The sequence below is a fragment of the Leguminivora glycinivorella genome, chromosome 13 (assembly GCF_023078275.1).
Source record: "Leguminivora glycinivorella isolate SPB_JAAS2020 chromosome 13, LegGlyc_1.1, whole genome shotgun sequence".
Lineage (NCBI taxonomy): Eukaryota > Metazoa > Arthropoda > Insecta > Lepidoptera > Tortricidae > Leguminivora > Leguminivora glycinivorella.
Window position 1 is genome coordinate 20,543,152 of NC_062983.1, and position 19,534 is coordinate 20,562,685.

Genomic DNA, 19,534 nt, shown 5'->3' on the forward strand with positions numbered 1-19,534 from the left:
TTTTATTATAAGCGATTACAAAGAGGGGTGAGCACGTCTTTGTGAATGACACGAACTATCATACAAACATATAATAGTAATTGAATTATTATATTCCGATTCTGATATTTTTTCTGTTGATTGTACTGATAATTTTGGCATTCTGTTTAGTCCGTCAGTTAAATCGTCCAAAAATACTTAACACATTTTTTCGCTTTTTCTAATTAATAAAAAATACAAAGATATAGAGCATCCAAGTTGCGGAGTGGGGGCTTGTGACGTCACTTCTACTTAAGTAAAAATTGTACCTAGGCGTGACGTCACGCGAAACTTCAACGCACTGTACCATCGTCATTTTTCGTTTACGAGAAAAAAGAAAAAATACGTGTCTGAAATTCTTTGATAATCTAACTGACGGACTAATTAATTTTTTTTAGTCGTCTCGCCTATTGGCTTGTTAGTTAGTGTAACGTCTCTCAATCAGGTGTCCCACATTTTCGGGCTTCGGAAGCCGTACGTTCACGCTCCAGCGGCGGGTCAGCCGTAAGCCCGGATCATCCGTAACGTCACCGCTTACTAGTTTGGCGTTTTGTAGACAAATATAATCCGGGTTGTATAAATAGACGTACGAGCGGCAATTACGTCACAAAATACATATTTGTACCAACATTTTTAGATATGTAGAAACGCCTGCAAACCTAGAATCTAATTTAATTTATTTAATCTGAAGAAATGAATAAAAACTAACTAACTATTTAAGCTCGGTGATCCAAAGTGAATCTTGGCCTCCGAAACGAGAGATTGCCACCTGTCCCGATCCTGTGCAGCCTCTTGCCAGTCACTGACTTGAAGCCAACGCAGATCCGCCACCATACTGTCCTCCCAGCGATACCTGGGTCGACCCGCCGGACGGCCACCAGCCGGTCGACCCAAGAACGCTCTCTTGACAGCCCGATCGTTTCCCATTCCAAGTAAGTGACTGAACCAGCGAAGTCTGTGGGCTTTCGTTTCGCCGATGATATTGGGAAGAAATGACACCTAAAAAACTTTTTAAATTACATATTTTAATTTTCCTAGGCATGGAAAGATTTGCGAGGTCCGGCGTGGCTTCAGTAGTTCAATTGGTTAAGAGCAATGCACGGAGTGCAGAATGCGAGTTCAAGACCCGACGGAAGCGTACATTTTTAAATTTTTTCCTGTAATATAAAAATTTGGCCGATAAGGTACAGCGGGGTAAATCTCGACTGGGGGACAAATGTAACTGGTCCATCTCCATGTTTTACAATCTTTGCATTATTAAATAGAGTTTCCACCGGTTGCCTATATATGGTAGGCGTGTTCAGTGGATACATGTAGAACTCAACATCATAGTGTAATAATGGGAAAAATGGATTAGTTACAATTGCCCCCCAGTCGAGATTTGCCCCGCTGTACCTTACTATATCTACTAAAACAGCAAATCTTACAACTAAACTAAACCAAATTAGATTTACTTAAAAGCTTAAAACTAAACCAAAATGCAATTTATTTATGGCGTCGGCCTAAAAATGGAACAAAATTGTTTGTGACATAACATACAATTATCTTTTATGTTTAGCCCCTAACAATTATCTGTAGGTGGGGTCAAGGTCTAATTGGTGAGCCATTAAGGGTTTCTAACCCTCTATGTTGTGTTCAAAAACCGCAAATTACGACCAGCATAAAGATAAGAATCTTTGTTACAATATTTTGTTAACTGTGTAACGTCTATATCGGTTTTATTTAATTTGAAAGGCTATGGATTGTCGATGGGATGTAATTTCTTAAACATATGCGGTTCATTAATTGGAACTGATTATGTAGGTAATTACATTGGTAACTACATAATTATGTGAGGTTTTTGTGAAACTCACTTTCAGCTTATCACATAAACTAAAACACAATTAATGCCCCTCATTGTGTAACGAACACATAAATTAGTATTCTGCCATTTTTAGCCATATCAAAATGGTAGGGTTTGCACACGACATTGGTATTTGGGATATACTCCTTCGCTTGGCCATACATTAAATATAAGAAGATCAATTTTACCATCCCATACATTAAAATGCGACCGCCTAACGTATTTGTAATTGCGTAAATTACAACTACAGGACCCTGGTTCTTATATCCCACCAGAAACGTGCTGTGTTATACAGCAGGTTATGTCACATGCTGGACTGGCAGATCCCGCAAAAACAGGCAAGTTTCGTCAAGGGCAAAGGTGCAAACAGATCTGCATCGTTTTGTCATCAAGCATTTGGTAGCTTTCATTGAATTGAAATTCCGTTGAAAAAGGAAACTGAAGTAGCAGAGAACCTTCGAGCCCTTTTGTAAAAGGTGTTGATAAGATTACCCGTCACCTGCCTTCGGTGAATATGTCATCAGAAGAGCCTGCGGAAGCTGGGAGGGAAGAATCATCATTGGTGCGAACCAAAATAACGAATCTTCGATAGGCAGATAACACCAATTTTCTGGCCGCCAATGAAGCGGAAATGGTTGACAGCACTGGTAAAATGGAACGCATCAGTCTGGAAACGCATCTCAAGATTAACCACAGTAAAAACCAAGCTCATGGTGGTGGATTGTGGTAGGTAGATACAACACACAGATGTTCTTAGGCCAGTAACAGTAGATGACTTCATATACTTCGGCGCAAATATCGACAATATCGGTTCTTCTGAAAAAAAAAAATCAGAATACGCATAGGAATGGCCAAAAGAGTCCTAGCTACAAGGATTATCTCCATAAGTCTTGGTTCCTGAGAACCGCATGTCTCTAGAAAAACCAAAACCGGATTGGTTTACGCTCTAGTCTTCTCCATTTTCATCTACGGAGCTGAGACTTGGAGTCTGAAAAAGCTGCAACCGCATTGACGTTTTCGAGATGGGGATACCCCCATTTGCCAGAATTTCATTTGCCATAATTTTATTTGCCATCCTATTCAACAATCATAATATTGTTTCTCATAACATCTTATGCCATAATCATTGTTTACTATATTAATCTAGTGCCAGAAACTTTGTTTCCCATAAAGTCAGTTTCCATAATGTCATTTGTCAGAATCATTGAAATCCGTAATTACCACATTTCATACCATCATTTGTCATACAAATTAGCGTCCAGAAAAGTCAATTTCCATAATGTGCTTTGGCAGAATCGAAAACTACTATAATAGGTACTAGAAGGACTAGAGAATGAAACTGCTATCAGAAAGTAGGTTAGGTTAGGTTAGAACTGTGACCCCCTGGAAAATGAAACTGCTATCAGAAAGTAGGTTAGGTTAGGTTAGAACTGTGAACCTCTGGAAAAGGAAACTGCTTGAAAAGTAGGTTAGGTTAGGTTAGAACTGTGACCCCCCGGAAAATGAAAATACTATCAGACAGTAGGTTAGGTTAGGTTAGAACTGCGACCCCCTGGAAAATGAAACTGCTATCAGAAAGTAGGTTAGGTTAGGTTAGAACTGTGACCCCCTGGAGAATGGAACTGCTGGAAAAGTAGGTTAGGTTAGGTTAGGTTAGGTTAGAACAGTGACCCCTGGAAAATGAAACTGCTATCAGAAAGTAGGTTAGGTTAGGTAATAATATGGGCAACAATTAATATGGCAATAATTGCTTATGGCGTTTGAATATTCTATGGAACCATATTATTGCACTTAATAATATGGCTAACAAATAGTATGGCATTGTATGATTATGGAAGGTAATATTCGGATAAACAACGAGTATGTCATATGATTTTTATGGTAAACAAATCATTCGGGCAAATGAAATTCAGGCAAGTTAGATTCGGGCAAATGAATATTATGTTAAATGACTGTCGGGCAAACAATAGACAACCTTCGAGATGTGGTGCTAGATGAAGATTTTGCAAATACCCTGAATTGCCTTCCGTACAAATGGGTCTATCTTACGCGAATTGAAAATCAACACCAGGTTATCAACCATCTGTTTACGTAGAATTTTGGAGTTTTTGGAGGGAAAAAGGCCACAACCTTGAGCAACTAATCATTACTGGCAAGGTTGATGGCTAACGATCCAGAGGTCGCAAGATGGACAAATGAGATCCTTTCTATCCTCTACACCCAACTTCAGAACCGGAACAAAAAGTCAGAATAAAACTGATTATATTGGGACTTCACGACCCTCAGCAATGAAGATACCATGGCGAGGAGGAAGGGGTCTTATCTTAAAAGCTAAGCAAATATTTAAATAACAATGAGTGAATTAATGGTCTTATCCTTCATTCGGGGTCTAAATTTGGAGTTTATAAACCCAACTGTGGATAGTGAACTGATTATCCACAGTCCAAACTTGTTGGTTTTATAGGAATCAGGTTTTTTTTATCTTGGAACCGACTATGCAGGCACGCACAGTGCAGGCAACAATGCACGGACTCTAGCCGCTGCAAGAGCTCTCTCTATATGCCACGAAACATGTCGGCAGACATATTGTACTTAGGTACGTTTATGAAACGACAACCAGTCATCCCTCTCGCGCGTATTGACTGTCGACGTATTACAGTGGGTAAGATAAGATATAACAGACATGTTTTCAATACCACAATATATACAAAAAATAAACGTTTTAATGTAGAAAACGAATTCTTACTAAATAAAGTGATTACCAGAAGTATCTACAAGTGTTTATTTACGAAGAAACAGCGACAGAAGTGCTTTTTGTAGTAATTTTTAAGTAAATTTAAATTTCGGTAAAAAACCGGTTTTTGAGTATATTTACCGGTAATTTACCGAACCCAAATTAGGCAAAATTACCGGGAAACCGGTAAACCGGTTTACCGGTTTGCATTCCCTACTCGGGGCGCGCAAAGGGCGTCCGCGCCACGCCACCTAAGTGTAATTCAAAAAGCGTCTCCTCAGTACATTTTGTATAGGAAGGACGTAAGGCGCGCCCCAGGTGGCGTGGCGGCGGCGTGGCGCGCGCCGCGCCGCCTGGGGGCGCGTCTTACGTCTAAAATAAACACAACGGACGTGGCGGGGCGCGGGCGTGGCGAGGACGAGGCGCAGACGGGGCGCGGACGCAATCTAAATTACACATAAGAGGCGAAAACACGGCGCGATGCGTCATTATACAGGCTGATTTTGTTGCGGAAACATATTAATATTATCAAAAAAACAATCTTAGTAAACCCTTACTCATTTTTTAATACCTATCCAACAATGTATCACACGTTGGGGTTGGAATGAAAAAAAAAATCAGCCCCCACTTTACATGTAGGGGGGGTACCCTAATAAAACATTTTTTTCCATTTTTTATTTTTGCACTTTGTTGGCGTGATTGATAATATTGATATACATATTGTTACCAAATTTCAGCTTTCTAGTGCTTACGGTTACTGAGATTATCCGCGGACGGACGGACGGACGGACAGACAGACATGGCGAAACTATAAGGGTTCCTAGTTGACTGCGGAACCCTAAAAAAACATTCAGTCGAATTGAGAACCTCCTTCTTTTTTTGAACTCGGTTATAAAAAACAACCTTCATTGCCGGCTGGCAAACGGCTAACCGTTGAAACAGAAATATGAATGAAAGAGATAGAAGGCTGCACCTGCGTTCACAGCTGCGTCGTCGGCGAATTCAAAGAAAAACGCACGTGCAGCCTCTTGGCTACCTACACGGCCAGGTGCGGGCGCGGCTTTCGACCTTCGCGCCGCGCAATAGAATTCAATGTCGTCTGCTCGTGTGCGGTTCATTTGCTTTGAAGTGGCGGCTTTTTAACATCAAAGGGGTGAGCCTATTTTGTGCAAAATTCTGTTATATCAATAACTTCTCACTTCACTAGATTATCGACATTGAATGTCGAGTATATATAGTATCAAATTATTATTTAATGTTTTAAAAATAAATTCTTATCAAATTATATATGTAGTATCATCACTTTATTTCAGTGTACGAATTTAGACACTAAAACCCCGCCCCTAAATTTGATGCGATAAGGACAATTGCTGCTCAGGCGAGAAATCCTGCGTACTTAATGAAAAATACAAAAATCGAGATTTCGCTCCCGATTGTTTACTTCTCAAAAACTTCCTCTCAATCAGGATAATGATGAAATAATCTGTGTCGGACCGTTTCGATATTTTGGCTAATAATTGATCTCAGTTTTGAATACCACGTCTTTCTTTGTGGCAAATTAAATTTAGCCGTTTTGACCAACTGAAAGGCTCAACTTGTTTCTTTAATAACCTAACCACAACATAAAAAAATAGAAAAAAAACCCCGACACAGTGGACCGATTATCACGAAACATGGCTAAGCACACTCCCGACTAATTCAGCTATCAAACAAAAAAAAACTAAATCTAAATCGGTTCATCCGTTTGGTAGCTACGATGCCATAGACATACACACACACACACACACAGACATACAGACAGACAGACACGTCAAACTTATACCACTCCGTCGTCTTTGCGTTAGTAAAAACAAACATGCCAAAAAAGCAAAACGGTGCGACGTGCGACACAGATATTGATAATAATAATAAGTACATAGGTATAAACCAGGGAGGAAATAATGGAGAGCGTTCATATGTCCTGTTTTGCCTTAATTCAATATCATCACATGGGAACGCTGGAACGCGCATACACTACACCACACATATTATGGCGCCACAAAAAAAATGTCTTGTAGCTTTCGATTAATACTTGTAGATGGCGTTACGTGTCACTTTTGATATAGATTTATGGCTCGAAAGTGACACTTAACGCCAATCCACAAATAATCGATGGCAACAAGACATTTTTTGTGGCGCCATCTATGTGTGGTGTAGTGTATGCGCGTTCTTAGGCGGTCGCATTTTAATGTATGAGATTGTATGATCTTCTTATATTTAGTATATCGCTTGACACAATTTTGTAAAGTCGGCAGCAATAATACTGTCCGCTTCGCTCTAACCAATAAGAACGTGTCAGAAATTTTGCGACCTTTGTTGTATAACAAGTTTTCGCTGGTGACTGTACACCATCTGATACAAATAAATTTCTACACAAGATATACATATTCCCTACTCTATCTCACACAAGTTAGTGGTCCCCAATAAATTCAAGTTGAAACATGGATCCCGGCACGCACCTCGTTAAAAATTTACGAACGAAACTTTCAAAGATGTAATCGTTATTTTCTGAGAAATTTTGGATCTTGGAAACTTCATTCGTTAATGCCTTTTTAAGAGTATCATGATTATCAAGACTATGTTTTTCATGACTTGAGCCATGGAGCGCAACATGCTTGGGGTGAAAAGGATTGACCGGGTCCGAAATACTACGTTGCGCGCCAAGACAGGCACGTTGGGGTCAAAACCGCCAGGTTGAAGTGGGACTGGGCAGGCCATGTACGGCGTATGCATCCACAGCGGCGGGCTAAGTTAGCTATGGAGTGGGTGCCAAAACGCAAACGCCCGAGGGATCGGCCCGGAAAGAGATGGCGGGATGACCTGGACTCCTTTCTCAACAACTGGAGGGATGCTGCACTTAATCGGGAGGATTGGCAATCTAGGGGGGGAGGCCTATGCCCAGCAGTGAGACACTCTACAGGCTATTGAAAAAATAACATATAGGTAATGAAAGTACACTCATTACAATTCTGTTCGTTTCATTGACTCTGACTCTGAACTTGGAAAGTGACAGCAGAAAACGTTTTCTTAAGTTCAGCTTTGTACATCATCATCCTCATCATTGCCACGGCTCATGGGTCCGCTTTGACAACTAATCCCAAGATTTGGCGTAGGCACTAGTTTTACGAAAGCGACTGCCATCTGACCTTCGAATCCGAAGGGTAATTATACCTTATTGGAATTACTCCGGTTTCCTCACGATGTTTTCCTTCACCGAAAAGCGACTGGCAAATATCAAATGACATTTCGCACATAAGTTCCGAAAAACTTATTGGTGCGAGCCGGGGTTCGAACCCGCGACCTCCGGAACGAAAGTGGCACGCACTTATAGCTAGGCATCAGCTTTGTACATTTGCATATTTTTGAAAGATTTGAATCTGTAGTCCTACGAGTATGTTTTACACTATACTTAGGGCCGGTTGCATCAAACCATCTGTCATCGTTAAAGCGTTCGTTTTTGTTTGTATGCGATGTTCCATAGACGTCTGGTGCGTGACGATGATGTTGCCTGTCAAATATATGTAGTTGATGCAACTGGCCCTTACTCTTAAAACCCCAACAGGATAATAATCAAAAACTTCCTGCATTCCTTGGGTACGGGAAAGCCGCAGGGCGAAGTTAACCGTGTTTACAAGTTCCATGGTGAATGTTTAACGAGCCTGGAGACGGCGTCGCGGGGCGGGAAGTTATCGGGACAGCTAACTTACACCAGTCTGTTCGCTCGGCATTACTGTACGTTCATTTATGCCGAAGTATTTTTTTTTTAACTATATCTTGTGTAGTTTAGAAGATACAGACGTTTTTGTAGAAAGTTGTGGATGCGCAGCGCGCTGCGCGCGTCACTTAAAAATCCGGACTGTTGACCGGAAAATGGTCGTGCGGGCTGGACTGTCAAGTGGTTATTGGGGTACACCCCCATACACGTAAAGTGGGAAGTGATTTTTTTTTAATTTCAACCCTAGCGTGTGATATTTGTTGGATAGGTATTTAAAAATGAATAGGGTTCGGAAATAATCGCTTTTTGTTTGCTGTTTTGTATGCCGCCAAGTTCTCTCTTATATAAATGGCTACCTGCATGATAACTATTGCAGGCAGTGTGAGGATTCTTAGTTTTTTAAAGAGTTCTTTGGCCGGGGTGTCTGCACTACTGAGCAGCGATCCTGACAGCTCGTTTCTGAAAGCGAAAGACCCTCCCATTCAGCACAGCGTCCCCAGAGCTCCGCACCGTACTGTATTAATTAATGGACAGTGGCGAAATAGCATGTCCGGGCTACTTCTGGAGCCACAGTCTTTGCAACTCGACCTAAGGCAAAGCACGCACTGCCCAGACTACCACACAGTTTATCTAATTGCTGGTCCCATTTTAAGCCCTGATCAATCTTAAAACCTAGGAAAGTAGTCGTGAATGCCTGTTCAATTATTTTCCCATCATATGAACGTACCTATTACTGTACGTATCTGTCTCAAATGTGCATCTTAATCAGGCGTAATAACTTAATACTTAAGTGTGTAGTACCTACCATATTGACAAGACAATTATATTTTACGGTATAATATATTTTCAACCTTCGTGATTTACCTAGTCGTAAGGTATGTAGAAAAGATTTAAATTGCAATTTTGCGATCTAGCAAAATTATTGAATTGAATTGAATTTAATATTATTTGACAACAGACTTGTAAGCTCGACGGTTCGTAGTAAAAAACCTTACATCTAAAAAAGCACATTTCCGGGGTAAACCACCCCTCCCTCGTATGTGACATAGTTAGGGGAAAGTGTTACATTTTTTGCGAAACCCCCTACCCGCTAACGATGTGTACTACAGTCGGATTGTTATTTGGCGCTTTTCCGAATCGTTGAGTACCCTTACCACGAGTTTGGCACTGACGTGACATTAACATGTGTTAGTGTGCCCGTGTACCAACCCCTTTCTTCCCGTGGGTGTAGTAGAAGTCGACTGTGGTATATGGGTTAAATTGTGGCGTAGGCGAGAGGCTGGCCACCTGTCACTGCAATGTCACAATTTCGTTTTCTTTCAACCCCCTGCCAAGAGTGGCGCTGAAACTTGAGTAGTTCATGTGCTCTGCCTACCCCTTCATGGGATACAGGCGTAATTGTATGTAGTGTAAGAGAGTAACATCTCTAGTGGGCAAAACGTTCATGTTACTTTTAATAAACCTGTAATAAGACCCAGAGCGGGTTGTTAGAATAACTCGCGATCCTAGAAGATGTACTCATACTAAATATTCGAGCTAAGCGTCGTATCGTCCTCGAAATTTCGGGGGAAAATTTTGAAATTAATGATTTGGTGAATATTATTTGCAAAATATCGTGATTTTTTTAAAGACACATACGGGTCGAACGCGATAAAATAACATTATTACCTTTTACACAACGTTTCGGCCAGGTTGCACTAGCCGTGGTTGCGGAAGACTGACGTCCCAGCGAAATAATGTTATTTTATCGCGTTCAATCTCTTCAATCAATCAGTGTCTTTAAAAAATATAAAAAAAAAAAATGTGTTCAATGTCTTTAAAAAATGTGTACAAAACGCGAGAACTTAAAGTGTTAAACATCGTTAATGTTGAAACCTGTTTGTCTGTCAATAGTATGTTCGTAACTTAACTTACTTAACAGTTTGCATGAGATGTATAGAACGATAAGAACGTACCAATAGAAAAATAGATAACTAACGCAGACATTTGTTGATTTATATTTAATATGCAATACCGAACATAAATTGATTATCTATCCTTCTCGTACATTCTAATCAGAAAGAGAAGGAACACATGGCGTGAAAATGAATTGCGTGTCCAATTAGTCAGCCAATTAAAATACATGATAATATGCTCTTTGCAAGGCTTCGGATTTTACTTCATACGTGTTTATTATTTCTACATTACAATAAAATCTAAATAAGTAGGAATTCTTTCTTTATTTTCGCATCATTTCTATTTTCCAGTTACATTTTTCAATAATTCCCATATTTTCTTATTTTGTTTTCCCGTTTTTATTTTATATTGCTTCGGAAATTCCTATTTCAGAATACGTGTAAGCTTCATACTGAATATAATTTACATTTTGATTATTATATATGCAATAGCTAATTTACAAACACTCAATAAATACTAATCAATAGGTATGTAAACACACCCGATATTTATTAATTTCTTGTTGATTAAAAAACTTTACAGCATATGACCCTTCAAACCTTCAAGAAAAGAGCGTACACCCATCTTAAAGGCCGGTAACGCACCTTCAACACTTCGTGTGTCCATGGGCGGCAGTGATCGCTTACCACCAGGCGAGCTGTCTGCTCGTTTGCCCCCTATCGTATAAAAAAGAAAGTTGATCTGGGGCCCATTTCTCAAAACTACAAGTCACAATTTACAAGTGGTTGTCAATGTCTAATATGACAAGTTGGAAAGAGACTTGTAACGAAATGGGTCCCCGCTCATAAGGTAAAACAAAGACACACGAAGATACTTATTTATAAAAAGCTGCCGTCTAGAGAGTAAACAAACACACTTAACTAAATATAAACGCGAAGTTTCCTAACTACCAGTCTATTAATAGCTAGTAACGTGGACATAGACAACCGATGGTTTACGGGCATACCCATGTCGAGAATATTAATTTTTGTCGTCAAATAATACAGTAAAACTGCGTTTTGGCCTGTGATGTGTTGGGACTTGTGTTGCACAGATTTTTTTTAAACTAAAGAATCACTTCATTTGTTTTCACCGCGCAGCGTGTCGTGATAAATTTATAATATTGGTCGGATTTATTTCAAGTTATGAATTGATAGATAATATGGGTCGTCGGAACGTTCCAAAATTGAGAGATAATATACATTTTAAAGACTTTCTTCATTTCTTTCATGACTTTATCGAAATTTTTACCACTATTTAGATTTTTTTTAATGTCACACACGGGTCGAACGCGATCTAAAAACTTTTTTTATTTTTGTTCCAACGTTTCGGCCAGGTTATACTACTTACACTAGCCACTTTGCTGGGACATCAGTCTTCCGCGACCACTGCTTACCAACCAACCCACCGACCGAACCTGCCCGAAGTCCCGAACCAACCTGCAACCTGGCCGAAACGTTGAAAAAACGGGAAAAATATTTTTCTCAAACATGGTATGAAATATTGATGTTATGTGCCTTATAATTGGCAGCGAAGTATGACGTTGCAGGTGCGGCTAGGACGATTGATAGATAATGGAATTTCATACAAACCTTGCAGGCCAACCGGCACAAGTCCTCTTTTTTAATTTCCAAACACAGATAATTGTGACATAACACACACAGGTATTTAGCCAACACACAAAAAAAACTATAAGGGGCTTTAGACGTGCAATATCTGACTGCAACTGGTACGGGCCCCAGACAATATTTGATTTTGGGATCCGGTGCGTTTTCATACTGTGTAATGTGTAAAAAAATTTTTTTTTTTTTTTTTTTTTTTTTTAACTTTTTGTTTTCTTTAAGCGTATACGGAGTATCAAAGAGGAACGAAAATTCGATTATTTTTGCGCTACGACGCACCGTTTAGGAGAACAGCCATCCAAAGTTACTATTTTCAGTAGACTTTATTTATTTCATACCATGTTTGAGAAAAGCACTATACATACCTCGGCGGGAATCAGTCTTCCGCGACCACTCAGACCTAACCAACCCGCCTCGCTCGGCCGTCTATATGTCTTCGGCCGGCAACCCCCTTTGTCCCGGCCTCTGTAGTAATGTACTATTATCGCGTCCGATCCGTGTGTGACTTAAATAATTTCAAAACGCGAGAATTTAAAGTGTTACTATTTAGACAATTTTGAAACTGTCACACTATTTGTAATTACACGATGTAACATGAGGGAACAGAAAGATTTTAACAAAGCATTTCTGAGGTCAAAAGATAAAATGTTATATGAAGTCAAGAAAAAACAAATTTGTGAATTGTTTGAAAGAGCGTTTTGTACTGAGGAATATTAACATACATACATACAATCACGCCTGTATCCTATGAAGGGGTAGGCAGAGCACATGAAACTATTACTAAAGTATCAGTGCCACTCTTGGCAAATAAGGGGTTGACAGAAAACGAAACTGTGAGGAATATTAAGTGATTTTTTTTTAAATGATACGCTGTTAAAATTATTCGGTTTCCTAATGTTACACCGTGTATAATCAGTTTGTTGCACTTGAAAATATTAGCTAATTCCTCTGCCTCGCAATAGCAATAGATGGTAGATTGACATAGGTCATCAATTGTCGCTAAATGAGTACATCCGCTGATCCGGAGACAATAATGTTGACCGTCGATCGGTTTGGCTTCATATTCGTACCAACAATCAATACAGAGTAGGTACGGGTACACTTTATCACTTTATAATAATACTAGCTTTTGCCCGCGGCTTCGCTCGCATTAGAAAGTAGCCTATGTCACTCTCCATCCCTTCAACTATCTCCACTTAAAAAATCACGTCAATTCGTCGCTCCGTTTTGCCGTGAAAGACGGACAAACAAACAGACAGACATTTCCACAAACTCCCAGATTTCCAGTCCTACAGATTCCCAATTCTACAGATTATACTATTAGTACGGCCATATTTGAAAATATGTATACTATTTTCAATTTTACTCTAATACATATATATTTATACAATATTATTAAATATTATAATAGCACCATAAAAATTTGATATGTTATTTGAGTATGTTGTATCAAATTAGATAAAAACTATTTCTTAGGTAGGTCTTGTTGAGTGATTAAATGATAAGTTTAAATTTTATTCGCACTCGTTTTATTTGTTGTAAACTAAAATTGTCCATAGACAGAAGTGACAGAACCTCCTATTAGAATTTCAATAAATATGAAGCTCTTTACTGTAACGGTAAAATTGGTCATTTTGAAGGATGCTAATCTGTAGGGTTTTAAAAATTTAACCAAAGTTTTTCATCTGACTACAAAGAAAGCGGCTCTGTTTTATAAAAGATAATAAAAAAACTAAAGAATCTGTGCAGTTAGGAATTTGTATAATTGGGAAACTGTAGAGATAAGAAACTGTGGAATAAAGAATATGTAGAATTGGGAAGTAATTGGTTATCTGTTAAATTATGGAACTGTGGAATTGGGAATCTGTATTGGTTATTCTTAAATTGGGAACCTATCGTGAATTTTATCAATGTCGATAATTGGGACATGTAGATTAAAATCTGTCAGGTTAGATATAAAGTCATGGGCCTCAGGCTTCATGAACTTTTATCAATGTCGATAGCTACTCATGACATGTCCTACAAAAATTGCCACTTCGGTGATAGATAAAAATTCACCTCAGGGGGCCGTTTTTTGAGTCTCACGGCGTTCGAATTCAGAAAATTGTCACTGAAAATAATAAGCAATTCACCGTTTTCAACTCGGTATTTTAGTGAAAGTGAGATTCAAAAATCGGTGTTTTAATTTATCGCCACTCGTAACACGCTTAATTAAAGTATTATGAAAATACTATTTTATCTCTTAAATAGGTAAATACCAAGAGCTTTGAATACTCTGAGACGGTATTCTAAACAATATTGGAGCGGACTGCAAATGGTTCGATATGCGGCTTTTTTTTTAGCCTGCGTTAGTGTCCCACTGCTGGGCAAAAGGCCTCCCCTCTTTTCCTCCACTCGACCCTATCACTCGCATTTCCCCACCTCCTTTTTGGAGATACGGCTTAATACGTATAAAGTTTGCTCCATAAAATGACTGTTTTTCAAGATTACCAATCACAACAGTGACAATTGTCGCCTGACAGTGACACTTTGCCGTTCATTGCCTGTTCAACAAGGAAATCGTCACTACTTTGAAAAATCTCGTATCTCACGCTGCTCCTCAAAGTTAAAACGCAGTAAGTCTATATGCATTCCATACATACTTACCACAATTTTCTTTTCATTGACAGACGAAGATACAAGTTTTTTAAAAAGTAGTGACGAAAATTGACGCTGAGTAACAATGTTACTTATCAACCCAGAAATAGGCACTATAGTCAGCGTCAAGTGTCATTGTGGTGATATAACTCACAGGGAGGGAATTCTGTACAAAATGAGTGCGGACTGAAAAGGATACCTACTTGAAGAATACAGTATCACTTCATGATATTACGTCAAAAATTGGCCTGAACTGCAAAAGGGTACGAGACACGGCTTAATACCTACGTATCACGTTTAATACGCATAATATGAGATGACTTGAAAAATACGTATTATTTCAGAAAAAAAAAAAAAAAACAGCATAGTGGACCGCTTTCCATCTAACATAGCTAAGAACACTCCCGACTAATGCAGCTTTCAAACAAAAAAACTAAATCTAAATTAGTTCATCCGTTCGCGTTCGGGAGCTACGATGCCACACACAGACAGAGACAGACAACAGTCAGACACGTCAAACTTATACAACATCAAGATCCAGGCAGGGAGGGTATTCCGTACATAACCACAAAATTAAAATTTTGAAAAAACCCCCGACCGCGGCACAGTAGACCGATTTTCATTGAAACATGGCTAAGAACACTCCCGATTAACTCAGCTTTCAGACAAAAAAAAAATCGGGAGCTATGATGCTACAGACAGACACACACACACACACACAGACAGACAGACAAACAAACAGACAGACAGACAGCCCGTCGTTTTTGCGTCGGGGGTTAAAAATTGGTGCGGACTGGAAAGGGTAGGAGCGAACACGTAGCACGCGGGGGAATTACGCCGCATGAATAAACCATTCAAATGATATTGATAGTTGCTTATGAGATGGGTTATTTTAATATGGCGGTAAAGAAATGTAGCAAAGTATGTCGCTCTCGCATAAGTCTGTTTAGTCACCAAAAGCGTTGTTTCTCGGACATTACATGTATTGTCCCAGAGCTGTAAGAACCTCTCTTTGACACATGACAGCGTCCACAAAACGTAAACTCGCGCAATCTAATGAAATTTTAAATAAAATCCTGTAATAATATTTAAAAAAATCAAGTATTTAAAAACAATATTTCGCTTACTTTAAACATAATCTAACACATGTTACATTTTTGCGGATCTTCGTTAGTGAGTATTTTACGATATTAATTTATCACGCAGGATTGACTTAGAGGTATTATGTCATTTATCATTCATTTTTATTTTTAAACTAGTGCTGTGGCAGAGTCTGTCATTTCGATTCAAATGACATTTCAGTAAGTTGACAGAAATCGTATATTTGTTTAAGCGCCTCCTTGCACATAGGGCCTAATCGATTCAACCAATTCGAAATTAATCGTTAGATTTGGCAAAAGATACGTCTTAGCCACATCGCAACATACTTCAAAACAATTGTGTCTAAAATGTGAACTTACAGATCCGGGACAATAGGTACCATGAATAGTCTGAAATAGACGCTAAGGCCAATATGAATATAAGGAAGTGAAGAAGAAAAAGTCTACATACTTACACGTATTAAAACTTAATCATGTCATAATTGTTTTATTAGAATGCAACACACAAAATAAATATGTTGGTTACTTTGTTAGATTATGTTTGCTTTTAATCATACCTAATATCTACTTAAATGTTGATGCTTCGCTAAGTCGAGTGATTGATACTTTTTAGGGTTCCGTAGTCAACTAGGAACCCTTATAGTTTCGCCATGTCTGTCTGTCCGTCCGTCCGTCCGTCCGTCCGTCCGCGGATAATCTCAGTAACCGTAAGCACTAGAAAGCTGAAATTTGGTACCAATATGTATATCAATCACGCCAACAAAGTGCAAAAATAAAAAATGGAAAAAAATGTTTTATTAGGGTACCCCCCCCTACATGTAAAGTGGGGGCGGATTTTTTTTTTTCATTCCAACCCAACGTGTGATATATTGTTGGATAGGTATTTAAAAATGAATAAGGATTTACTAAGATCGTTTTTTGATAATATTAATATTTTCGGAAATAATTGCTCCTAAAGGAAAAAAAAGTGCGTCCCCCCCCTCTAACTTTTGAACCATATGTTTAAAAAATATGAAAAAATCACAAAAGTAGAACTTTATAAAGACTTTCTAGGAAAATTGTTTTGAACTTGATAGGTTTAGTAGTTTTTGAGAAAAATACGGAAAACTACGGAACCCTACACTGAGCGTGGCCCGACACGCTCTTGGCCGGTTTTTTAGTTCATGTTTCGAGTGATTGACTTAGAAATGTCAATTTTCAAAATACTTATTAATCTACAATCAATAAAACTTTTTTAATAAAATTTAATTTTTAAACATTAATCGATGGACTCGCGCGGTACATTGCGGAAATCCATGTTAATGAAAATCTAGGAAATTACTTTGATATTCGCGGATGCGCAAAGTTATCTTCTAGATTTTGATTTTAAACATTATCTTTTTTGTTATGTCAGTCTAAGTTTCGTGACGCATTGCTTTTACTGTTATGTCATGTAAACGTGTTTTACTAATTAATAAATACCCAATAATAATAAGGGGACACCCTGTAATGTTAATATTGCAGCAAAACCTCGAATTTACATTAGTTGATAACATCATACCATTAACAGTGCTATCCAACGCACTGCGGTCAGCAAATAGCTACCATGGATGACATAACGGGACAACGGGCTACGAAATCCATTTGCGTAATCCTTCACAAACCAAATTACTGAAATCGCAAATCAAATTACAAATTCTATCTATGTTTAACTTAGTAATGACTTAGGTTAAATTAGTTTTAGTTAGATGATATAGTAAAGCCTGACGAAATATTATTTGGATTTCGCCATTATGCTGATTTTCAGTGGTACCTATTTATTTACTTATTTGGCACTTTTTGACAGCCAAATTTAAACCTATTCATAAAGATAATTATTTTTTGTACTACTACATAATTAGTTGGACATTAGTTCACATCACGGTATCTGAAAAGCAGGTAAAGAGGATGTTATCATGCTTTTGAGAAAATTTGCTAAGGCTAAGTACTCACTCAGTTTCGTTGTTTTCGAAGATGATGTGCCCTTCAGCAGGCTCGTACTGAGCACCGCTCTTGGCGGTCCCATCCTCCGTCCAGTACGGGACCCGAACCTTGCCCCGCGCTCCCGCGGTCCTACCCACACGCAGGTCGTACGTGCCGACCGACTCCGTCAACTCAAAGTCCCTCTGAGCGAACGCGAACACACCGGAATGGTCATCGTCCAATATCACTACAGTTGCTGACGACGGCGAAGCCAAACAAGCACCTTTAGCAGAGCTCAAACGCACGTAAAAGTGCTCATCCTCTTCGAACACGTCGTCGTCGATAACTTGTACAGTGAAGGTTTTCTCTGTTTCACCAGGTTTGAAGATTAGAGTGCCCTGAGCGGCAACGTAGTCTGACCCGGCTTCGGCTGTGCCGTCTTCAGTGGTATACTGCACGGAAACTTCTCCGCTCAAGTCTCCAGCCCGAACCACTCGAACTTCAAACGAGCCACAGTTCTCCATGACCGTATAGTGGTCAGGCTCAAAACGGACATTAGGGCCGCGAGGCTCAATCGACGGTGAACCTGATCCTCGCCGCTGCAACTCGGCTTTCACCTCACTAAGATCACTCTGAGCCCTTTCCGATATCTTACGCGAGAAGTCACCTCCCCCAGTCATCTTCCGCGTTGCGGCCACTCGATAAAATGCTCGAGACTTGGGACCTTTTGCCATCATAGTCTCCAATGCCATCCTCTCTACGGTCTCCAAATCCTCCTCTGGATGTTGTCTCCTCAGTTCTTTGAGAACAGCAACATAATCTCTACGAGATTTCTCCACTTCTCGACCTTCATCGTCATCGGATGCAAAGTCATCGCCCGGTTTTAAAGCCATCTCTACGGAACCATCTCCTTCCCCTTCCACAATCACTCCGCGCTCGTTGACACGATATCCTTTTTTTAAATATTTGTACACTAGCAGCCGGCGGTCTGCTATGTAAGCTGTCATAACTGTCGCTGGAAAGAAGAGGAAGGTGACAGCGCCCTCCCATACTTCGACTTCGTTCGGTGATATAACAGCCAGGATGAGGTAGAGCCACACATATGCGAATATGGACCAGGTGGCGGTCACGAGAAATACTCGGAGATGCTTGATCTTCCGCACCTCACCGTCAGGAATCACAGCCACACATATCGCCATAATAACGAACAAATTATAAGCGGCGGAGCCCACGATAGTCCCCGGCCCCAGATCGCCCGCTTCGAAGTTCTTTCCAGCTATCTCTATAACGGACAACAAAATCTCAGGCGCACTAGACCCTAAGGCCATTAAAGTCAAGTTGGCAACAGTCTCATTCCACACGCGAACGACAACGATCTGGTCGCTGCCGTTCCGCCGCACGCGCACCTCTTTTTCACGCGACGTGATAACTTCGATGGCGGCCATGAAGCGGTCCGAGACGATGGAGACGCCGATGAAGAGGTACATGAGCGCGAAGAAGTAGACGAGGCCGCGGAGCGCGATCTCGAGGGTCGGGACATCGTCGAGGGGGTGCCAGACGGGCAGCACGAGCCCGTCCGAGCACTGCAGGCGATGCGGGGTGGTGGCGTTGCGCGGCGCGGGCGCGCCGGCGGCTCGGCGCGGGCCACCACGCAGCAGGCCGCGAGCGCGGCGAGCGCGGGCCGCATGCCGCTGCCGCGTTACCTGACGCCTCCCATGCGCGGCGACCGGCGACCGGCGCTGCTCGAAGCCGGCGCCCGACTGAGCGTCGCGACGCCGCGCCGCCCCGCTCCGCGCATCACCCGACGAGGCTTCTTGCGGTTAACTAAAACTCACATTCGAACATTTAGGCTTTGTATGCGCTTAAGACGCTACAGGAGCGAAAATGCTAAAATGGAATTGGAAATTTCACTTAAATATACTGGAGTTATTAACTACATTTATCGAAAAA

The 19,534-nt window shown here is 40.2% G+C and overlaps 1 protein-coding gene across 1 annotated transcript in view; it reads right to left on the reverse strand.

The window, feature by feature from the left end:
* The window catches only part of LOC125232358 (sodium/calcium exchanger 1), a 220,535-nt gene extending 201,264 nt beyond the window's left edge, over positions 1-19,271 (reverse strand). Inside the window, 2 exon segments of the mRNA XM_048137990.1 lie at positions 17,615-19,205; positions 19,208-19,271. Of these exon segments, the coding sequence (XP_047993947.1) occupies positions 17,615-19,205; positions 19,208-19,271 (1,655 nt within the window).
* Between the last annotated feature and the right edge of the window lie 263 nt (positions 19,272-19,534).